The 23,861-nt window shown below is 41.5% G+C and overlaps 1 protein-coding gene across 50 annotated transcripts in view; it reads right to left on the bottom strand.

Annotated features, from left to right (window-relative positions):
- LOC110501770 (titin) overlaps positions 1-23,861 on the bottom strand; it is a 186,535-nt gene that overhangs the window by 102,272 nt on the left and 60,402 nt on the right. For 31 of the 50 annotated variants that reach the window (XM_090215944.1, XM_090215945.1, XM_090215946.1 and 28 more), the window contains 28 exons: positions 22,199-23,740; positions 21,577-21,630; positions 20,712-21,107; positions 20,309-20,581; positions 18,136-18,411; positions 17,403-17,542; positions 17,148-17,274; positions 16,756-17,022; positions 16,286-16,552; positions 15,846-16,109; positions 15,480-15,746; positions 15,088-15,354; positions 14,720-14,986; positions 14,199-14,605; positions 13,952-14,078; positions 13,335-13,477; positions 6,572-6,695; positions 3,772-4,038; positions 3,576-3,673; positions 3,282-3,450; positions 2,923-3,189; positions 2,511-2,777; positions 2,133-2,411; positions 1,635-2,043; positions 1,413-1,537; positions 1,056-1,322; positions 705-974; positions 290-589 (listed from right to left, as the gene is read on the bottom strand). In XM_090215944.1, the coding sequence (XP_090072070.1) occupies positions 290-589; positions 705-974; positions 1,056-1,322; positions 1,413-1,537; positions 1,635-2,043; positions 2,133-2,411; positions 2,511-2,777; positions 2,923-3,189; positions 3,282-3,450; positions 3,576-3,673; positions 3,772-4,038; positions 6,572-6,695; positions 13,335-13,477; positions 13,952-14,078; positions 14,199-14,605; positions 14,720-14,986; positions 15,088-15,354; positions 15,480-15,746; positions 15,846-16,109; positions 16,286-16,552; positions 16,756-17,022; positions 17,148-17,274; positions 17,403-17,542; positions 18,136-18,411; positions 20,309-20,581; positions 20,712-21,107; positions 21,577-21,630; positions 22,199-23,740 (7,926 nt within the window). The remainder of the gene's footprint in view (positions 1-289; positions 590-704; positions 975-1,055; positions 1,323-1,412; positions 1,538-1,634; positions 2,044-2,132; positions 2,412-2,510; positions 2,778-2,922; positions 3,190-3,281; positions 3,451-3,575; positions 3,674-3,771; positions 4,039-6,571; positions 6,696-13,334; positions 13,478-13,951; positions 14,079-14,198; positions 14,606-14,719; positions 14,987-15,087; positions 15,355-15,479; positions 15,747-15,845; positions 16,110-16,285; positions 16,553-16,755; positions 17,023-17,147; positions 17,275-17,402; positions 17,543-18,135; positions 18,412-20,308; positions 20,582-20,711; positions 21,108-21,576; positions 21,631-22,198; positions 23,741-23,861) is intronic. The other 19 variants (XM_090215973.1, XM_090215976.1, XM_090215974.1 and 16 more) reach the window with 2 other exon arrangements.

Genomic DNA, 23,861 nt, shown 5'->3' with positions numbered 1-23,861 from the left:
AAACAGAGAGAAAGATTTTTAAAGATGATTATTTGTTTAGCTTTTCTTTCACCCCCCCTTTCTCCCCAATTTCATGGTATCCAATTGTTAGTTGTTACTGTCTTGTCTCATCACTACAACTCCCATACGGGCTCAGGAGAGATGAAGGTTGAGAGCCATGCGTGCCTTAGACCACTGCACCACCCGGGAGGCCCTATTTGTTTAGCTTTTGATGCTATAATGGTACAGTTGTACTTAGTATTGGGAAAATTCATGCATTTGTATTCTACAGTAGTCAAGTATTGCTTACCAAACTTATTCTTGGCCTGGACAGCTTCGTCTGTCTCCACAGTGGGTCCACTGCCCACTCTGTTGCGAGCACATACTCTGAAGAGGTACTTGTTGTCCCTCTGGAGACCGCTAACAGAGTATTCTGGAGCGTCAGCACGGTCAGTGGCAAGGGTCCATGTCTTGCGCTTGATATCACGCCTCTCCACCACATATGCAATGATCTTGCTGCCACCATCACTCTCTGGCTCTTCCCAGGCCAGGCTGACCTCACCGTCGGCGGTGTCAACCACTTTGAGGTTCTTCACAGGTCCAGGGACATCTGGAGATCACAAAAACATTAATGACCAACTTTTCAAGCATCCTGAACTATCTTACTACTGTAATCCATTAGATTATATTCAAAAAGAGTAGAACCATGACAGTCCTAGACTTACCAATAACATCCAGATTGATGAATGCCTCTCCCTGTCCATGTTTGTTCTTGATGACGATCTTGTACCTGCCCTGATCTGTCTTTTTGGGGCTCTTCAGCCTGTATTCTGTCTTGTCTGCGGAGGTGTCAATGTTCTGCACAGGCAGGCTAACTATGTCGAAGAACCACTCAGCCTCTGCACGAGGATAGGCATCGTAGGGGATCGCCATGACAAAAGGCTTTCCAGCGTCTGTGACCAGGTTCTGATCAGTTGTCTTGATCTTTGGCACAGCTGTGATGGAAAATTACAAGTGTGAATACAAAACAACCGTTAAAAAGTGTTCAAGAGTTCAGGATGGTGACTCTGACATACCTGCCAGTTCCAGCTTGGCTCTGGCATCCTTCTCCTTGGCAACGACTCTGTACTCTCCTTGGTCCCGAGGCCTGACCTCACACACCTGGAGTCTGTGGACCTTGCCCTCGCTCATCATCTGGTACTTGTCACCCTGGACGATGATCATGTTGTTCCTCATCCATTTGACCTCAACTCTGTCTTTGTTGAGCTCCACCTCAAACACAATATCTGAGCCTGGAGGCTCAAACACATCCTGAGGTGGTCTGACGATCTCAACTGGGGTCTCTGTGAGAAAGAACAACATAATACATCAGGATAACAAATCTCCCAAAGCGTGATTGTGTATTAGAAAGCATTAGAAAATGAACAACTTACCTTCAACAAAGAGGCGTGCCCTGGATCGCCTGTCTTCCACGCCGCAGGCATATTCACACTCATCGTCTGGTCTGCACTTCTTGATCTTGAGTTTGCAAATCCTGCCATCTTTCTCAAATGAGTATCTGTCAAAACACAAGCAAGACAACTTTTTCAGACCTTTCTATTCAATACTCATAACGTTATCAACACACAACCATTCAATCAATGGGAAATTTGTACCTGGGTCCCTCTCTGATCTCACGACCATTCCTGTACCATTTAACAACAGCCTTCTCTTTAGACAGCTTGCAAGAAAACTCAGCATCCTCAAACTCAGTGATGGTCTGGTCTTTGAGTGGTGTGGAGAAGTCAGTGGGAGCTTCGTTGAGGATCAGCTCAGCAGTGCACTTGTCATCACCAGCCATGGCGGTGTATTCACCCTCATCGTCCATGACACAGTCCTTGATGGTCAGTGTGTGCTTATCTTTCTCCACACGGTACAGGATTCGTTTGCTCATGGTGATCTCCTGACCAGCCTTCATCCATTTGATGGTGATATCAGGTCTGTTCACCTTGCAAGTGAAGCTGATGGTCTTCTTCTCTTGTGTCTCACAGTCCTCAAGAGGCTCAATAATCTTGAGCTTCTCCTCTGTGAATTCACATGATAGACAAGTTAGTTCCTCAATAACATCCTACAGTATTTGTATCCAGCAAAATGAAATAAGTTACTGTATTTACCTTGTACTTTGGCATTGGCATCGCTCTTGGCATGTTCACCACGATGATTTGTCAATGTAATAGTATACGTGGCTTCGTCTGCCTTCTGAGCACCCTTGATCCTCAGAGAGAACACATTGTCTTTCTGGATCATGACAAACTTGCTGCTCTCAAACATGGTCTCCTCGTTCTTCAGCCACTTAGCTTTAGCTCCCTCAGTGTTCACCTCACAGTTGAAAATGATCTCCTGTCCTTCCTTCACTTGCATATCCTTGATGGGTGTGATGATTCTGAGTTTCTCTGTTGAGAGAAAAAAACAGTGTCAGCAAAACTATAGTTTTCTATTAGACACAGAAGACAGCAATAAACAAATTATGCAGTATTTGTACAAGTACCCACCAATGACAAACAAGTCAGCTGAGGCTTTGGTAGTCCCAATGAAGGCGACATAGCCTCCTTCATCATGTGGTGTACAATTCTTCACTATCAGTGCTCTTCTCTTGCCATCACAGACGACGTCATACTTATCTCCGGATACAATCTCCTTGTCACCCTTCAGCCATTTGACTTCATAGGTGTCTTTAGAGACTGAGCAGACAAATTCAGCCTTTTCTCCCTCAACCACCTCAAGACTCTGAGGCCTGGCAATGAACTCCGCAGCCAGTTCTAGAAGAACAAAAAAGCAAGATGAGTGGAGATGCATATCATTTGTATCAGCAGCTTAACCTGCACTCAAACATATGCACATCATTTATATCATTTTTAAGAATGTATATGTTTTCAATTTACAGCTCATATCTGATTTCTTTACCATTCAGTGTTAATGTTGCAGATGTCTTGGCGTTATGCAGTCTGCAGTTAAACTCTCCAGCGTCCTCCATCTTGAGATCTTGAATAATGAAGATTCTCTTCCTTCCATCCGTGACCTGTTCATATCTTCCTCCTTCTGGCAGTTCCTGGTCTCCCTTCCACCAGGTGACCTCAGCACTGGCCTTCGACACTTCACAAATCATCTTCACACTGTCTGTTTCTGTTCCCTCCACATTAGACAGGTTCTTGGTAAACTTAGCCTCTTCCTCTGCAAGAAGAAGATATTGTAATCAGTCAAATATGTGGTTGATGGTATAGATATGAATCTCGTAGTAACTGAGAATGAAAACAAAGCCTTACCAATAACTGTCAGCATGCCAGAGGACTTGGAGGTCTTAGCGTCACATTCGTACTCTGCTTCATCATCGAAGACTGTCTTGGTGACCACAAGGATACGCTTGACACCATTGGCAATGATCTCGTATTTCTTTCCCTTTCTGATCTCGCTGCCGTCCTTGTACCATTTAACCTGTTTGAACAGACAACAATATATCATCAGAATTATTGTGCGTGTAAACCAATGATAATTGATTCCTCTGTTTTCATTTAGGTAGAGCTGATTATTTTAAAGTATTTTCATTCATAATCACTTACCTTGGCATTCTCACGAGACACCTCACACTCAAATCTGGCATTTTCCTTTTCTTTGACCTCAACATCATGGAGTGGCTTAGAGAACTCAACATGTGGAGCTGTAAGCAAAAATATATATTATATACTCTCTAAAACTCTGCTTGCAAATTCTGTTCATTTGCAATATTTACTTTTGTTGAAGCATCATTTTACTTACGTTCAACATTCAGGAAAGCAGAGGTTTTGAATTCTTTAGCATCACATGTATATGTCTTTGAGTCATCTAGAGTACAGCCATGAATGATGAGTCTTCTCTTTCGGCCATCAACAATAAGGTCATATTTCTTAGTTTTGCGGATCTCCTGTGTGTCTCTGAACCACCTGACCTCAGCGTTCTCCCTGGAGACTTCACACTCCAATGAAGCAGTGGCCTCTTCCTCAACTGTCTGGTCCTCCAGAGGTTTGGTAAACTCAACTGGTGGCTCTGTAAAGCAGGAGACCATTATATTAGTTGCAATATAGATATACAGTGCCCTCAGAAAGTATTCATACTCCTTTACTTATTCCACATATTGTTGTGTTATAAACTGAATTCAAAATGGATTAAATATGTTTCTCACCCATCTACACACAATACCCCATAATGACAAAGTGAAAACATGTTTTTAGAATTCTTTGCAAATGTATTGAAAATAAAATACAGAAATATCTCATTTACATAAGTATTCACACATTTGGCCGTGATCTGGGAAAGTCTCTAAGAGCTTTACACACCTCGATTGTACACTATTTGCACATTATTATTTGTAAAAAAAATCCTCAAACTCTGTCATGTTGGTTGTTGATCATTGGTAGACAGCCATTTTCAAGTCTTACCATATATTTTCAAGCCGATTTAAGTCAGATCTGAAACTAGGCCACTCAGGAACATTCAATGTCATCTTGGTAAGCAACTCCAGTGTATATTTGGCCTTGTGTTTTAGGCTATTGTCCTGCTGAAAGGTGAATTTGTCTCCCAGTGTCTGTTGGAAAGCAGACTGAGACAGGTTTTCCTCTAGGATTTTACCTGTGCTTAGCTATATTCCTTTTTATCCCGAAAAGCTCCCTAGTCCTTGCTGATGACAAGCATACCCATACCATGATGCAGCCACCACCATGCTTGAAAATATGAAGAGTGGTACTCAGTTATGTGTTGTGTTGGATTGGCCCCAAACATAACGCGTTGTATTCAGGACATAAAGTGTATTTCTTTGCCACATTTTTTGCAGTTTTACTTTAGTGCCTTGTTGCATGTTTTTGAATATTTATATTCTGTACAGGATTCCTTCTTTTCACTCTGACATTTAGGTTAGTATTTTGGAGTAACTACAATGTTGTTGATCCAACTTAAATTTTCTCCTATCACAGCCATTAAACTCTGTTTTAAAGTCACCATTGGCTTCATGGTGAAATCCATGAGCGGTTTCCTTCCTCTCCGGCAACTGAGTGAGGAAGGACGCCTGTATCTGTGTAGTGACTGGGTGCATTGACACACCATCCAAAGTGTAATTCAATGTCAGATTTTTTTATTTTGACCCATTTACCAATAGGTCCCCTTCTTTGCATAACGCCCTGAACTGGTTCACCTGTCTTGTGCTTGTCTCCACCCCCTCCAGGTGTCGCCCATCTTCCCCATTATCCCCTGTGTATTTATACCCGTGTTTTCTGTCTGCCAGTGCCAGTTCGTCTTGTTTGTCAAGCTTACCAGCGTTTTGTCCTGTCAGCTCCTGTCTTTTCCCAGCCTCTCTATTTCTCGTCCTCCTGGTTAGTGACCCTTGCGCGTCCTGACCCTGAACCCACTCGCCTGACCACTCTGCCTGCCCCTGAGCCTGCCTGCCGTCCGGTACCTCTGCCCCTATCTGGATTTCCAAACTCTGCCTGACCTGACCCTGCCTGCCGCCTTGTACCTTTGTTTGCTGCAATTAACATTGTAACTTCGACAAGGTCTGCACTTGGGTCCTACCTGATTCCTGATACTTTGCGAGACATTGGAAAACCTCCCTGGTCTTTGTGATTGAATCTGTGTTTGAAATTCAATGCTTAAGTGAGGGACCTTACAGATAATTGTATGGGTGGGGTACAGAGATGCGGTAGTCATTAAAAAATAATGTTACACTATTATTGCACACAGAGTGAGTTCATGCAATTTATTATGTGACTTGTTAAGCACATTTTTACTCCTGAACTTATTTAGGCTTGCCATAACAAAGGGGTTGAATACTTATTAACTTAAGACATTTCAGCTTTTCACTTTGACATTATGATGTATTGTGTGTAGGCCAGTGACACAACATCTCAATTTAAAACATTTTAAATTCAGTCTGTAACTGTCACGGATCCCTCCGGAACTTTCATCACGCACACCTGTCCCCTATTCCCACTGATTAGTATTTGTATATATGTGCCCTTTGGTTTCCATGGTCTTGTCAATTATTGTTACAATGTCCGTTGGTGCGTCTGAGTATCTGTGCTGTGTGTTTTGGGCTTTCGTGCCCTTGTGGATTGCGCAGATGATTCCGGGTGTAGTCCCGTGTGTTAATCATCATGCGCGCATGTGTATTTATTCGAGGTACTCCTCGCTCTTTTGTTTGGGTTTCAACCCTGTGTTTTTGTTATGTGTTTGTTTGGTCTTCGCCCCCGTGCCTTTATACGGCACTTCATAATTTGGGCTTAATAAAAAAAATATTACGCATTCCTGCGCCTGTCTCCCGATCCTTCATGCCAACGTGACAGTAACAGAACAAAATGCTGAAAGAATCAAGGGGTGTGAATACTTTCTGAAGGCACTGTAGATAAATGAACTGCACCCACACGTATGTAGTTGATCTTCTTCCATTTGAAAATATCTGCATGCCATGCTTAACTAGACAAACAAATGTGTGCTAACATGTTTAATAACAAGGACCTCTCAGTTTCAGCAAGGGAGCTCTAGTGGTATGTCAGATAATCTCCATAATGATTTAACAAATATAACCTACCCCTGACAATGAGTTTGGCCTGGGTCTTGAAGTCCTTTGCAGTGAGCCTGACTTCCCCAGCCTCTGTCAGCTTGACATTTCTGATAGTTAGGCTGTGTCCTTTGCCTTCTGCTCTGGTGACCACCTGAGGAAATGAAACAGTTTAATATGTATGTAAGCCTTGTCTGAGCCAGAACGGCCCATAGGGCAGCAGTCTTTCTCCTGTATCTGTAGAGTAAAGCAGCTTTTTTTTGTTTGTTGCATTTTCCAATTAAGAACATTCAAAACAAAAGTGAAAAGATATTAGACAACGATAGGACAAAATGACAGTAACAGACGAGCGTAACAAAAATAAATAATAATTATATAAACAAACATACAATAAGAAAAACAAAACGAAAAAAAAAACGAGACATTGCATCACCTGCCGTAGGCTACATATTATACATTACGTGTGAAACATTGTGAGGATTATATATAGATTCAATCAATGAGATGTGGGGGGAGATTCTCCATATAGTCAATAAAAGGTTGACACATTCTGTAAAATGTCTTTAACTTATTCCTCCAGCAGTAAGTGATTTTCTCCAAAGGGATACAACTATTAACTTCCGATAGCCACATTGCAACTGGCAGGGAGGAATCCAATTTCCATTTCAAGGCAATACATTTCTTGGCGATCGCTAGCAATATTTCTGTTAGCTTTATAGTATGGCTTTGCCTAAGATTGGTGTTAGTGAAGTTACCCAGTAGACAGACCTCCGGGTCTAAAGGGAATGCAACCCCGTGAATTGAGGATATGGTATCGCATACCCCCTGCCAGAAACCGTGTAGTTTTGAACACTGCCAAGTGGAATGGAGGAATGTTCCTTCATCTGAGCCACATCTAAAACATAGGGAGGAGATATCAGGGTTGAACTTGTGTAGTCTAGATGGGGTGATATAGAGCTGATGGAGGAAATTAAACTGGATCAGTCTGTATCTGGAGTTCAATGTGGATGTAACACCATCCCTGCATAGGTCACTCCATAGATCCTCATCAAGATCAATACCCAGATCTCTTTCCCATCTAAGTCGGGGTTTATCTAGCCCAGGCAGTGTTAGTCCTGACATAAGAGCATCGTATACACGGGAAATGGTCTTGAACAGTGGTTGGTCTGCGTGGCAGAGTTGTTCAATAGGTGACATCTTAGGTAGGTTCCATAGTCCCTTGAGAGTCACCCTAATAAAGTTTCGTAGTTGTAGGTAGCTAAAGAAGTCCCTGTTAAGCAAGTGGTATTTCTGTTTCAGCTGATCAAAAGACATAAGAACTCCCTCCTCGTAACAATGTTCCAGAAGAGTGATCCCCTTATCAGACCATGGTCTAAAGTTACTATTCTGGAAAAACATAGGGATCAATCTATTGTTCCATAAAGGGGTTTTAGGGGAAAGGAATCCCCCTCGTCCGAACAGCTCATGCAGTTTGCACCATGCCAGGACAGAATGTATGATTAAAGGGTTGTCTGTGATGGTTTTTATAGATTTTCTGTCCCATTTGTAAAACAAATCTGCCCCAGTGTCATCATTCACCTCAAGCTTTTCAATGTTCAACCATGAGGGAGAGGGACCATAGTCAAACCTCTGAGCCAGAAACCTAGACTGTGCAGCCCAGTAGTACATTCTAAAATTGGGTAGGTTTAAGCCCCCTTGACTGTAATCAAGGGTCAGTTTATCCAGGCCAACCCTAGGGGTTTTGCCGTGCCAGATAAACCGTCTGGTTAGCTTGTCGAGAGAGGAAAAAAATGCTGCGGGAACAGGGATAGGGAGAGATTGAAACAGATATAGAAATCTGGGCAGGACATTCATTTTAATTACATTGATCCTACCCAGTAGAGTGAGAGGCAAGTCCGTCAATTTACAAAGGTCAACCTCCACCTTTTGCAACAAACTGGCCAGATTGAGTTTATAGAGGTTGTTCAGATTACCATCCACCATTATGCCCAAATATGTGAAGCCCATAGGCGACCATCTAAAAGGAAACTTGTGCTTGATGGTATGATGGTCAAAGACAGACAACGGTAAGATGTCGCTTTTATCAAAATTGACCTTATATCCAGAGAAAGAACTATAACACTGTAGTAGGATCTGCAAGTGAGAGAGGGAGTGTTCTGGGTTTGTTAGAAATAAGATAAGGTCGTCCGCAAAGAGTGATAATTTATGGGTATGGGGGCCCACCTCAAAGCCATGTATGTCGGGGCACGTTCTAATAGCCTCAGCCAATGGCGAGGGCAAAGAGGTGGGGGCTAATTGGGCAACCTTGTCTGTTCCCCCTAAAAAGAGGGAAAGAGGAGGAAGTAATCCCATTGGTAGCAATCCTAGCTTTAAGAGATTTGTAGAGTGATTTTATCAAATTTACAAACACGGTACCTAAACCAAACTTTTCCAAGACGCGAAAGAGGTATGGCCATTCAACCCTATCAAAGGCCTTTTCAGCGTCGAGGGAGACTGCGACACTAGGTATTTTGTTTTTGTTAGCAAGGTGAATTATATCAAAGAACCTTCTGAGATTATTGGAGGACAATCTATTAATTATGAAGCCAGTCTGATCTGGGTTGACCAACAGGGGAAGACATGACTCCAGTCTATTAGATAGCATCTGGGTGACCAGTTTACAATCTGTGTTAAGGAGAGAGATTGGTCTATAGGAGGCACACTTTAGCGGGTTTTTCCCTTTCTTGTGGATTACAGTAATCACTGCTTGAGAGAAGGACTCTGGAAAGCAGTTGTCTTCTCTGGCTTTTTTAAGTACCTCCATAAGGTAGGGGACCAACAGCTCCCTAAATTCTTTATAGTACTCTGGAGGGAAGCCATCCTCCCCAGGAGATGTATTAGAAGGTAAGGATTTAATGGCCTCCAACAATTCAGGAACTGAGAAGTGTTCACTCAGGCGCTCGCTGTCTTCCCCTGACAGGGATGGGAGGTTGAGAGAGGAGAGAAAGGAGTCGATCTCTGATAGATCATCGCTTGATTGGGAAGTGTAGAGGTCTTCATAGTATTTCTTAAAAGTATTATTAATTTCAGTAGGGTCGAAAGATATCTCATTAGTAAGAGTTTCTATGGCATTAATTGTCCTCTTACTTTCCTCTGCTTTCAGTTGCCATGCCAATACTTTATGAGCTTTCTCTCCAAGCTCGTAATAACGCTGTTTTGATTTAGTGATGGCCCTCACAGCTTGATATGTGTTCAGAATATTATATTTAAGTTTTTTATTTACCAAAAGCCTGTATAGATCTTTAGTCGGGCCTCTTTGGTAGGTTTTCTCTAGCTCGGAGATTTCAGATTCAAGGGCACTCAGTTCCGCACCGTGTTTTCTCTTCAGCCCTTTAGTATAGGAAATAATCTGTCCCCTCAGATAGGCCTTCAATGTGTCCCAAAGAATTAAGCTGTCAGGAGCAGAGGGTTTGTTTGTCAAAGTAAAAATATTGATCTGCTCTTTGATGAATGCACAAAATTCAGGTTGCTTTAGGAGTGTAGAATTTAGTCTCCATCTTTATGCTCCATTTACCTTGGTAGGAATGGAGATTGATAATACCTGAGGAGAATGGTCACTAAGCAATCTGGGGAGATACTCGACATCTAACACTCTATGAAACAGTTGTGTTGAAAGTAAAAAGTTATCTATGCGTGTGTGTGTCTTGTGTGGGTGTGAATAAAAAGAGTAGTCCCTATCCTGTGGGTGCAACTGTCTCCAGATGTCTAGTAAATTGAGATATTTCATGAATGACATGGTGAGCTTGCCGGCTTTGGTAAGAAGTGAGGGTTTATCAGAAGACCTATCAAGAACTGTATCTAAGCAAAAATTTAAATCTCCTCCAACCAGTAGCCATCCTGGTGGTGCTTGAGCAACCTGAAGGAAGACATTATGAATAAACATATGGTCATCTCAGTTAGGAGCATAAATATTAAATTAGGGTCCAAGACTCTGAAAACATATGCCCCTGCACCAAAACAAACCTGCCAGAGGGATCAGAGATGGTGTTGTTGACGCAGAAGGGGATGTGTCTACTTATCAAAATTGCAGTTCCTCTTGCTTTGGAGTTAAAAGAGGATGCAAAAACTTGTCCTACCCATTCCTTCTTCAATTTCTTGTGTTCACTGGCTGTAAGATGTGTTTCTTGTAAAAACACAATGTCAGCCTTTAATTTCTTAAGGTATGTATAGACTCTTTTCCTTTTAAATTGGGCTGTTAAGACCTTTTACGTTGAATGTAACATATTTTAGTGGATTAAGCATAGGTTGGGTTTCAAATATGTAACTGAATAGAAATCTATCATATGCAGATAATTAGGAAATGTTTCAACTTTGGTTTGAGCACAAAAGTGACCCGTGTGTCTCTTTAGGAATGAAACAATAAACATAGAAAAAAGGAAGAAAAAAATAATAAAAATCCCACCCACCCCAATTGTCAGAATAAAACAACAATCCCAACAATCAAACATGAATACACTTGTAGAGAGAGATACGTTGCTGCTCGCGTTCCATCTTGCTCTTACTAGCTAAACCTTGGCGTAAACTAAAACCTGCGAGCTCTCTAAATAGAAAACAAACGTTGTGAATAGATATTTATGGCTGATTTTTTTCTTGCCCAGATAAGGGATGCTTGAGTCTCTTTTCGAAAGATTAACATAAATGAGGGGGAAAGCAGTGGGCCTAAACCCACTTATTGCTTCGCCCAGTAGATATGGATTAAACCAAAATATACTCTCCTGTAAATGTAATAGAATTCACCCCGGGAAGATACGGTTAGTTGAAAATGTACAAGTCAATTATAGTGACCGGGAGATACCAGCAGTTCAATCCGGATAAGAGAAAACAAACGAATTGCATTTTATCCCCCAGAGAGAACGTCCTGGCTCAGACTTTGCGCAGGGTGGATGAGGTAGCCGGTGATGTTATTCTCCTTCAGTGCTTTGGCGGCTGGTCTGAACTGCTTGCAACGTCTGGCGAGATCCGCGCTCATATCTGGGAAAGGCTGACCCTCTTTCCATCGATGGTGATGTCCCCTTTGACTCTTGCGAGTTGCAGTATCTTCTCTCTGTCTTGGAAACGGAGGAACCTGATCAGGACGGCTCGTGGGGGCTCATATGGCCGGGGTTTCGGCGCTGATGTTCTGTGGGCGCGTTCGATTTCCAGCGGCTTGGTGAAGTTGATTATGCCTAGGACCTCCGGGATCCATTGAGTGAAGAAACGGACCGGGTCACGGCCCTAGTTGTCCTCTTTCAATCCCACCACACGGATATTACTACGTCTACTCTGGTTCTCCATCTGATCTACCTTGTTTTTGAGGTAGGCATTGTCCTTTTGCAGTTGTATCAAGACCTGGTCATGTCTAGCGATGGTATCTTCAACTGTGCTAATGCGCAACTCTGCCTCAGTCGTTCTCAAAAGGAGATAATTCATGGAGGATTTCAGGTCGTCAATGGAAGAATGGAGTTCAGCCGATTTCTTATCAATTTTCAGAGAAAGACCTCTGTTACCATCCTGAATTTCCCGGAGGAGAGTAGCCGGCAGGCTCGTAAGATGCTGCTGAGAGCAACAGTCTGGAACTGTCGTCTGAGTTATGAGGGCTAATGCTAATCTTGCTATCTGTAGCATTATCGTTATCTTGGGAATCAACGACGTTTTGGTCGTCCTTCTTGCCTCTCGGTCGGTGGTCCATGGCTTTTTGGGACGGTAAGTACTTGACAATTTATCAGCCGATGTTAGAATATTGTTTCAACGTTGTTATTTAGGTAAATATAGAATAACTTTGAAGTGCTTGGTTTGTCAACGTCTGCTCAGCCCCGCTGCATCACGTGCTCCCCGTAAAGCAGCTTTAAGTACACCACATGGACGCCAGTCAAACAGATTGATAAAGCCTGATTAATTGTCTTGATTACAAAAATGTAAGGCGTTGTTAATGACCTATTTTACATTTTAAACTAAATATTACAGCAAAAGTGCAACCCTTGGGTGGCTCACCAACCCTTGGGTGGCTCACCAACCCTTGAAGCTGTTAAAAATAACTCAAGCAACGCTCACAGGAATGAACAGTCAAATGTTATCTCGACACAGATAATGCTGCACAATGACCTGAAGTGTCGATGTCCTTATATGTTTAAAATATGTTGGTGACAAAAATATGCATTTTATTTCACTTGTGATTATTATGACTGAGGTAGGTGGGGTAGGTGGGTTGTGAAGATATGTTTTATATTATAATAACATATAATTTGAAGAGCACATTTTCCACACTCAATACGCCTAAGGTAGAAACAAAACAAAGACTGTCAACAATACATTAAAATATAGATAAACAATCACAATACATCAAAACATGACCTACTAATGCAAAACATAGACATTAAGCAGATTAAGCAAATACACATGTAAAGCTATCTTGGTCTTTAGCTTGGTAGGTATTTAGTTGCATTTTGAAGGAAGAAATGGAAGCTGCCTCCACGACATGTGCAGGTACAAAGTCAATTATTAAGTATTGTAAAGTATTATAGTGTAGTTAATGTGAATGCAAGTTGTACTGTACTTACCCTATCACTTTGCTCTAAAGATGTGGAAAACATTTACTTAAAGTGATTGTAATGACTGAGGTAGTCATATAAATTATTTGTAAAGCCAACAAAGAGCTGAATAATATTGACATTTGTAAAGTCAATTATAAAGTATTAGTTGAATTTGCATACATCAATTCATAAAGAATATCTGCTTATACAGCAGTTTATGTGAATGTAAATTCTGCAGTACTTACCCTTTCACCTAGCTCCATCTTGGTGCTTCCCAAGAACCATTCTACAACGATTCCTTCATAAGTAAGTTCACAGTCGAAAGTGGCGGTCTCCCCGGCAGTAACAGTAACATCCTTGAGAGGCCGCATAAGCCCTATACTCCGCGCTTCAGATCGAGGAGAAGACATGGTTAGTTGACTGACTCATAAGAAACAAGTCCTTCTTTTACCAGACATATTTGTATCCCAATTCTTAACAGGCATATTCTCATTGGTCCCTAAACTACCAGGACAACTAAGGGCTAGAGGGAAAATCGGGTTATCATGGACTGTCCTAGTTATTTGCATTTAGAGTGTCTTCTCACTGTGAATGTTGTAGCTCTACCAATCATAACCACTGACCACCCACTCCAGATAAGGCATGAGGCTTCTAAAATAGCCACAACACCTGATTGGACAACAGCTCTCCCTTGCTGAGATTTAGTATCTTTTGCCGTCAGTCAACTAACAAAATGGTGGAGTACAACTTGCACTACCAAAATGTACTACTTGCCGTACAAAAAGTTACTTGTCAGAGGAAAGCCATAATATTTAGTCAAAATTAAAATGTGTGTATGTATGTTGTGTCATAGGATTCTCACCTTTAACTCTGAGCTGAGCATTGGATTTAGCATTGGCAGCCTGGAAGTCGACACCTCCGGCCTGATCCATGCGAACGTTGTACAGGATAAGGACATGCTTAGTACCCTCCTCCTTAATCTCACAGTCCTGAAAACACAGATCACAGAAACATCAGTCGCTACATAATACAACCAAATAAATGGTCTTGTTCACATGGGCTATTTCAAATAAATCGAATATTTCAAAAAATCAGTCAATACCACTTACAGGAGACTGATGAAGGGCCTCTCCTTTGAGTTTCCAGTGACCGTGGACATCATCGGCAGAGATCTCGGTCTCAAACTTGGCAATTTCAGTTTCTGTCACTTCCACGCTGTACAGTGGACGAACAACCTTAATGTCACGCTCCTCAATGTCCAGCCTGGCTGTGGTTTTATCAGAACCACAATCGCAAGTGTACTCTCCAATGTTGCCCTTCTCTGCTTTCTTCACTGTCAGCAAACGCCTCTTTCCATCGGTTTTAATGATCAGATTCTTGCTAGGCATGATCTCCTGGCCGTCCTTGAACCATTTCACCTCAGCAGAGGTCTTGCTAAGTTCACAAACCAGCATCACTTCGTCCTTCTCAACGGCAGTGTAGTCTTGCAGTTTTGTGACAAAGTAAGGTTCTCCCTCTGTCAAGCACAAAGAGGAAATTATGAGGAAATGTAAAGTTATGTTTAACTGCAGGCTTTATGTGAATTAAATGACTCAAACTAAATGACACCACAGTTCAATCAATAGCTTACCAAGAACAGTGAGCATGGCCTCAGAGCTCTTGCCCAAGGCTTCTACTTTGATCATGGATGTGTCATCAATGGACACCTGCTTGAAAGTCAAGGTGTGCATTTTGCCATTGTCTGACATGTGCACAACCTTGCTGGGGTGCAGACGGACGTCGTTCTTGTACCAGACGACAGAGATTTTGTCATGTGACAGTTCAATACTGAACTCTGCTGTTTCACGCTCCTTCACTGTGACATCCTTGATGGGCTTGACAAACTCAAGGCGTATACCTTATCACAAAAAAAAAATCACAATTTTATTAATACAATCTCAAATATTTTCTTTCTTTATTATTTCATTCTTTCAAAACATCCATGATCTCAATAATTACCTTGGATAACTAGTTTTCCTGTGGTCCTCTTGTCCTCAGCCTCAAATATGTATTTAGCTTCATCCTCATATGCAGCCTTTTTGACCACCAGAGTGTGTATCTTTCCTTCATGGATAATCTCAAACTTGTCATCATTTTCCAACTCCTGAGATCCCTTGAGCCAACGGAAGGTCTTGGTTGGTCTTGAAATCTCAACCTCAAATCTTCCCTCATCTTTCTCATACACTTGCACATCACTCAAAGGTGTGATAAAGGTCAGTGGCAGTTCTGGAATAAAACCAATAGGCAACATATTATAGTAGATTGAATATCCGTCGTTCTACTATTTCAATTGTGAAAAAATGTGAATACAGAGTAGAAATGAGAAAATAGATCAGAAATATAAATCTTACCTTTCACTTTCAGGTTGGCTGTACACTTAGCATTGGCAGCTGTGAATCCAACCTCTCCTGTCTGGGAGACCTTGCAGTTGTATAATGTGAAAGTGTGCTTGGCACCATCCTCAATGATTTCAATATCTGGGGAAGGTGAAAGGGTTTCTCCCTTCAGTTTCCACTGGCCATGGACATCATCTTCAGAGATTTCCACTTCAAAACGAGCGGTCTCGCCATCGAAGAGCTCAACACCATACATTGGGCGAGATACCTTGATATCACGAGCTGCAATTGAACAGGGGAAAGAGGGCAATTAATTGAACCAAGAAAACAAAAACAATCTTTACTATTAGATTTTATGATTGTAAAAATGAATTGACTTACCTTCAATGCTAATGGTTGCCATGGTCTTGTCCGTATCACAATCACATAGGTATTGTCCCTTGTCTTTTCCTTCCACTTTCTTGATAGACAACGTTCTTTTGTTGCCCTCAGCCCTTATGGTTACCATCTTAGAGGCCTTAATTTCAGTCTCATTATGGTACCACCTCACAGGGACATCTTTGCTGAGTTCACAGTCCAGAGTGACCTCGTCCTTCTCGACTGCGGTGTAATCCTGCAACTTCACTGTGAAGTATGCGTCACCCTCTGGAACAGGAAAATGTTTTATCAATTACTGTAGATCAAATAACAATAACACTCTCGAATGATGCCTTCTCTCCATGTTGCATAGCATAGAAGAACAATGTAGAAAACAAGAGATGAACAAAGAGCCATAAAGAGGACAAAGAGAATGAAAGAAAGAGGTACAGAGTAGGGGTTACCTAGCACCGTCAAGTTTGCCGTTGAGGGAATTCCTTTAGCCTCTGCCTTAATCTGGCAGGTATCATCTAGAGTCAACTCCTTGATTTCTAAGGTGTGTTTCTTTCCTTCAAAATGGATGAGCACGGTCCTGCTCACATGGAGTTTGATTTCATTTTTGTACCATGTCAGGGGTACATTCTCATGAGAGAGCTCAACCTCAAACCGAGCTGTTTGACCTTCCTTGGCAGTTTGGTCCTTTAGTGGTGTTATGAATTTGAGCCTCATACCTACAATATATTAGTTGAGTGCATAACAGTGTTACTGTCTTTGCCCAATAAACAGTCTTGTTGCCCAGTAAGATAATGAATCAATAAAGAATTAAGATGACAACATACTAAAAGCAGCTCATATCTAACACAAAGCCAGATCAAAGATTCAGCGCCATGTAAAACAGAAGAGTTAACTGAGAATCGTTTCAGCCAGTACTTACCCTCCACAGTCAACTGGGCTGTTGACTTTTTGCCCAAGACTTCAATAGTGTATTGTCCCTCATCATCAAATTCACTGTTGTTTATGACCAATATATGTTTCTTTCCATCATCAATAATGTCATATTTATCGCCTGTCGACAGGATGTCTGACCCCTTTAACCACATGACTTTAGGCACATCCTTTGTGATAGTACACTCAAACATAGCCTGTTTCTTTTCAGGTACAGACACGTCCTTCAAGGGGACTGTGAAGTCCATTTCCAGTTCTGTGAGGTATGAATAATGATTAAGTATGAATGACGCATTATCGATCTTCCTTTGGATCACAGAGACTTTACAAACACATACAGCATATGACAGTATATATTGTTAATTTTTGACACTTTCTTACCTGTGACTGTGAGCACCCCACTCGTGATAGCGTTCAGAGCTTGATAAGACACTTCGCCACACTGGTCAAGCTGAGCATTTTTCAGAGTGAGGAAACGTTTCTGGCCCTCAGATTTGATTTCAACCGTCTAAAAAAGTAAATAGAATTTGAACAAAAGTGTAAATACATCAACATTTAAACAACATGTACGGTACATATTTCCAATCATTGTGGTTAGAATCCAGAAATATATTAAAGTCAAATTATATGTCTTACCGGTGATCTTTGCAGGACTTGCCCTTTAAGTTTCCATTCTCCAGCCACATCCTCTTCAGATATTTCAGTTTCAAACGTAACCTCCTCTTTCTCAACAACCTCCATACTGGAGATAGGCTTCAAGATCTGAGCTTCACGTTCTGTAAAAGTATCAAAACTATTTTAAAGGATTCACTTCATGTTTATTTGATTTAAAACCTTATTTTACCAGGTAAGTTGACTGAGAACACATTCTCATTTACAGCAACGACCTGGGGTATAATTACAGGGGAGATGAATGAGCCAATTGTAAACGGGATGATCAGGTGACCGAGATGGTATGAGTGACATATTGGGAATTTAGCCAGGACATTGGGGTTAACACCCCTAGTCTTACGATAAGTGCCATGGGATCTTTAGTGACCACAGAGAGTTAGGACACCTGTTTAACATCCCATCCAAAAGACAGCACCCTACACAGGGCAATTTCCCCAATCACTGCCCTGGGGGATTTATTAGTATTTATTTTTTTTACACCAGAGGAAAGGGTGCCCTCCAACACCACTTCCAGCAGCATCTGGTTTCCCATCCAGGACCAACCCTACTTAGCTTCAGAAGCAAACCAGCAGTGGGATGCAGGGTGGTATGCTGCTGGCAAATGCTATCATGTAGATAGCGTTAGTGGACAACATAACATGCAATTGCAGACCGTAACATAACATACAAGTAATATAACATAGAATGTGCAACCAACCTCCAAGAGTCAGGTTAGCTGTGTATCTGCGGCCTTCAACCTCCATGGCATATTGCCCAATATCATCAGGTGATACTTTCTTAACTATGAGAGTCAGTTGTTTTCCTTCTTTCTTGACCTCAGTCTTGTCAGTAGGATCATTAGGAATCTCCTTGTCGCCATGGAACCACTTCCAGTTGGGGGTTTCTTTGAAGAGCTCACATTTGAAAGTGGCAGTGGCCTTGGGTTTCACATGCTGATCTCTCAATGGTTTCTGCAACCAGTCTCTGATAATTTCTGTAAAATAAAATAAAAATGAATATTGAAAAAATGGCTCCTTTTCATGTAGCCAAGACACAACAAACATGAGAAGACAGGCACAGGACTACAATCCACATATAAAAACAAAGCAGGGAAAGTCAAAGACCAACTAGAGACGATCCACAGGAACTGAGTAAAATGGGGGTCTCCTGGCAAGAGGCAAAAGCCCTCACACAGAAAAGAGTGAGGTGGTTTTTCTATTATGTTGCATTACAACCTGTAATTTAAAGAGATTTTTATTTGGATTTCATGTAATGGACATACACAAAATAGTCCAAATTGGTGAAGTGAAATGGAAAAAAAGTACTTTTTTCAAAAAATTCAAAAAAAAAAAAAACGGAAAAGTGGTCCGTGCATATGTATTCACCCCCTTTGCTATGAAGCCCCTAAATAAGATCTGGTGCAACACATTACCTTTAGAAGTCACATAATTACTTAGATTGCACACAGGTGGACTTTATTTAAGTGTCATATGATCTGTCACATGATCTCAGTGTATATATACACATGTATATAAAAGGCCCCAGAGTCTGCAACACCACTAAGCATGGGGCATCACCAAGCAAGTGGCACCATGAAGACCAAGGAGCTCTCCAAACAGGTCAGACACAAAGTTGTGGAGAAGTACAGATCAGGGTCGGGTTAAAACAAAAATCTGAAACTTTGAACATCCCACGGAGTACCATTAAATCCATTATTAAAAAATGGAAAGAATATGGCACCACAACAAACCTGCCAGAGAGGTTCGCCCACCGGAACTCACGGACCAGGCAAGGAGGGCATTAATCAGAGAGGCAACATTGAGACCAAAGACAACCCCGAAGGAGCTGCAAAGCTCTGCAGCGGAGATTGGAGTATCTGTCCATAGAACCACTTTAAGCCGTACACTCCACAGAACTGGGCTTTGCGGAAGAGTGTCCAGAAAAAAAGCCATTGCTTAAAGAAAAACATAAGCAAACATGTTTGGTGTTCACCAAAAGGCATGTGGGAGATTCCCCAAACATATGGAAGGTGGCACTGGTCAGATGAAAATGTAGCTTTTTGGCCATCAAGGAAAATGTCTGGCGCAAACCCAACACCACTCATCACCCCAAGAACATCCCCAACACCACACCATCATGCTGTGGGGACGTTTTTCATCCTCAGGGACTGGGAAACTGGTCAATTGAAGGAATGATGGATGGCACCTTCTAGCAGGACAATAACCCTAAGAATACTGCTAAAGCAACACTCGAGTGGTTTAAGGGGAAACATTTAAATGTCTTGGAATGGCCTAGTCAAGGCCCAGACCTCAATCCAGTTGAGAATCTGTGGTATGACTTAAAAAATGCTGTACACCAGCGGAACCCATCCAACTTGAAGGAACTGGAGCAGTTTTGCCATGAAGAATGGGCAAAAATCCCAGTGGTTAGATGTGCCACGCTTATAGAGACATACCCCAAGAGACTTGCAGCTGTAATTGCTGCAAAAGGTGGCTCAACAAAGCATTGACTTTGGGGGAGGGTGAATAGTAATGCACACTCAAGTTCTTTTTTTGTCTTATTTCTTGTTTGTTTCACAATAAAAAATATTTTGCATCCTCAAAGTGCATGTTGTGTAAATTAAATGATACAAACCCCCCAAAAATCTATTTTAATTCCAGGTTGTAAGGCAACAAAATAGGAAAAATGCCAAGGGGGTGAATACTTTCGCAAGCCACTGTATGCTTCCAAAGGGGAGTGAAGTATGTCAAGCTATGTAGCAATTACACAATGTTTTTCCCGTGCTTATGAATAGGCTAGTAATGCATTATTTAGATTGGCTAAATTAATTGCTCCTAAAAATGATTAGTGCATTTGTTTAGTTACAAATATAGATATTCTCCTGTACATACCAATGATTTTGACATCTGTTTTAGTCCTGATGTCATCACACTCGCAAGCGTAAATGCCAGCGTCGTCATCTCCTGTGTCCTGGATTGTAATGGCATGCTGCATTCCAATGACATTGATAGCCACTTTTCCAGGGATGTTTTTAAGAGGGACACCACTCTTCTTCCAGACCACATCTCTCTCTTTGTTCAACTCACAGGTCAGGTACATAGGCTGACTCTTGAGGACCGACATACCATCCTCTTCCAGAGTCTTTACCCACTTCACTGGCAATTCTAGGGGGAAAGAAAGTCATATTCCAAAGCATACATCAAATATGACTTATCTTTAAGTAATCAGAGAGGTTGAAAAGAAGTAAAGAAGTTTGTTACACAGAACAAATATGTATGGACTTAGAATGAGTACCTTCTACTATTAGTTTGGCGGTTGTTGTCTTTTCCTTGTTGCCCAGCTTGGCAACACAAGTATATTCTCCAGTGTCAGAAACTTGCACATCAATGATGAGCAGTTTGCGATCTTTGCCATCCGAGTAGTACTTGTGTTTTGGGCTCTCTCTTATGTTGGCGTCATCTTTCATCCATGTAGTAATTGCAGTAGAAGGCGAAACCTCGCACTCAAACGTTGCAGAAGCACCGACTGATTCAGCCTCCTGTAACACTATGTCTTTGAGTGGTCTCGTAAACTTCAGTGGAACTGCTTTGAGCTGGAATCCAAAAGGATTAGCATCTGGGGGTTTGTCTCCTCCAGCACCGGGCTTCAGTCCTCTACCCCGACCACCACCAGGTGAGGGGGTTTGCTTAGCTGAAATTGGAAAAATGTAAATGCATGATAAGTTCAACTACACTACCTTTGCTAAGACGTTTTTTTAAATTTCATTTTTAAGAACTGTATTTTTTAAGTACATGATGTCAACATAAAACCTCAGAGAGAAACCTCTCTTGGACATGTCGCCAAGGGCAACAAACAAGTGGCATTACCGTATTTCCCAAAGAGGATGAAGAGTATTAAGCAAGTTAACAACACAATAAAACGCTACTATACGGACTATAAGGAAGTAATATACAGACTCAAACATTCAAACACATTTAACATTTAAACAAAATACACAGTTTTCATAGTAAATAAGACAAGATAGGTATGATTACAAACACCTATAAGGGAAAACCCATATAAGGATATAGGTTAAAGTCCTGATATTTCTGAGCACTTTAAGTTTCTATATCTTTATCACACCCATATTACCAACATGCATGTTTTTGTTTATTCTCACCTTGAATGCCTCTACCTCTACCTCTACCGGCAGCATCCTCTTTTGGTTTCCCATCTGAGTAAAGACAATTGTATGACTTTCTCATTAAGAAATAAAATATATGACTACAACTGGCAAAATGGTTGGACATTACACAGAAAACTGTGAAAGATGGGAAAGATGAATGGATACAAAATGAAGCACCAAGGGCAAGATTATTGGACATGAGAAGATGGCATGGACATAGAGAATTGAAAAAATGCCAGAAATTGACATGGAGAGCTTGAACACGCTGTAATGGATGTGTACAAGACAATGGAGACAAATATTAGTACAGCTAGACAGTGGACAAAAATGACTGACGTTGATACTTGGACTGCACAAAATGTAGACATTAAGATGAGAAGATGAAAACATTAAGATGGACATGGTTGGAAAACACAGTGTGGACATGGACATGGTTGGTCTACATAGAATGAGGACAAGACGTGAGACAAAAAAGATGGACATGGATGGAGGTAATGAAAGATGGATGTCTAGCTCGACGATAACTGGACAGATAGATTAATGGATGAATGGAGAATGGATCAGGTGAGACACTTCCTGAGCCACCAGTGGTAAGTTTCAGCAGCCATAATCTCACCTCTGCTGGCACCTGGCATTCCAGGGGTCTCACGTGCATCACCTTCCAAAGGTTCCTCTCCCCAGTCTTCTGTGGACCCAGAACTATCTCGAGGGACAAGTTCCCATCCCCAACCTTCATTGTCAGATTCCAGCTCCTTCTCTGGCTCCTCCTCAAAGACTTCCTCCTCCAACTGAGTTGAAATCTTTCGTAACTGTACAGGGGACAGTTCCTTCATTGCTGGCACCTTCTCTTTAACAGTTTTATGTGGTGCTTCCTCTTCTGGTGATATTTTCTTTGGAACCTTTTTTAGGGTAACACCTTCAAATGAATCTTTAGGTGAAACCTGTCTAGGCAGCTTTTTGGTGCGTTCTGCACTGGGCTTCCTCTCCATAATAATCTTTTCAATTTCTTTTGGCTTTGGTTTTTCAGCCTTAGGCGAAGGAGTCTTTTTCAGTTCCACCTTTTTCTTAAGTGTCTCTTCATGCTTTAAGGGTTTGTCTTTTTCTTTTTCCTCTGGTTCTTTAGGCACAAGCTCCACCTTTTTTAACTGTGTTGGTTTTTCCTCTTGAGGACTCTTTTCAATTTTCTTTACAGGTACTGGTTTTGGAGGACTTGGCTTTTGATGAAGAGGTTTTTCAGCCTCTTTCTTCTTCTCAGGCTCCTTCTCAGGCTTCACAGCTTCAGCTTTTGGTGACTTAGAAAATGGCTTCAATTTAACTTCTTCCTTCTCTTGCTCCTGCGAAGGAATTGTCTTCACCTTTGTCAGTGGTTTGTCAAACTCTTCGACGTGTTCATCTTCAGGAGCTTTGGCCACTGGTTTAAATTTGGCTGCCTGTGGCTCTTTCGTATCCTTTGAGATGGTTTCAGATTTCTTCATAGGAGCAGAAACAGATTCTTTATCTGCTTCATCTCTTTGTGGTCTCTCACTTCTATCATAAGCAGCTCTGGATTCAGTGTCTTTTTTGTCTTTCTCTGGCTCAACAGTTCCCGGTTTAGCAGGTTTTTCAAATGGTTTAAGCTTGACAGTTTCTTGCTCTTTCTCGTCTGATGGCAATTTCGATACCCTCTTCAGAGATAAACTAGGTTGGCCAGGTGATTCTTCTTTCAGCAACTTTGGTGTTTTCTTCAAACCCATTTTCTCCTCTACTTGGACATCTTTCAGAGCCTTTTGGGATTTTTTCAGGTGAACCAAAGATTCCTCAGTAGAATCTTTTGATGCAACTTCTTTAGGTTTGTGAAACTCCACCTGTTCAATTGGCTTCTTAACGTATACTGAGGTTCTCTCAGCTATTTCTGTTGTTTCAAACATATACTCCTCTCTCTCGTAACTTTCAACAACTATGGTCCTTGAGGCTTCATGGGTCGGAACCTCCGGTTCAACTGTCTCTTCTTCTGAGGGTATCTGTGGCACCCTTTTCAGCTTAATGATATCCTGCTCTTCCTCAGTGTCCTTTGAAATTCTGGTCACTTTCTTCAAAGTTGGCATTTCAAGTTTTTCTTCCTTCAGAACAGGAATTCTACCCTTTTTCTTAATAATCGTTGGCACCGCAGTTGTTTTTGCTGAAGTAGTAAGATTTTGTTTAAGACAGAGAGCAACGACCAACAATTATTCATTTGCATCACAAAACAACAAACAAGGACTCCAATATTAAACATTTTACAGCAATACTGTACACTCCAC

This window comes from Oncorhynchus mykiss, chromosome 22 (assembly GCF_057628025.1).
Source record: "Oncorhynchus mykiss isolate SJ-2025 chromosome 22, ASM5762802v1, whole genome shotgun sequence".
Lineage (NCBI taxonomy): Eukaryota > Metazoa > Chordata > Actinopteri > Salmoniformes > Salmonidae > Oncorhynchus > Oncorhynchus mykiss.
This window is presented reverse-complemented; position numbering and strand designations above follow the sequence as displayed.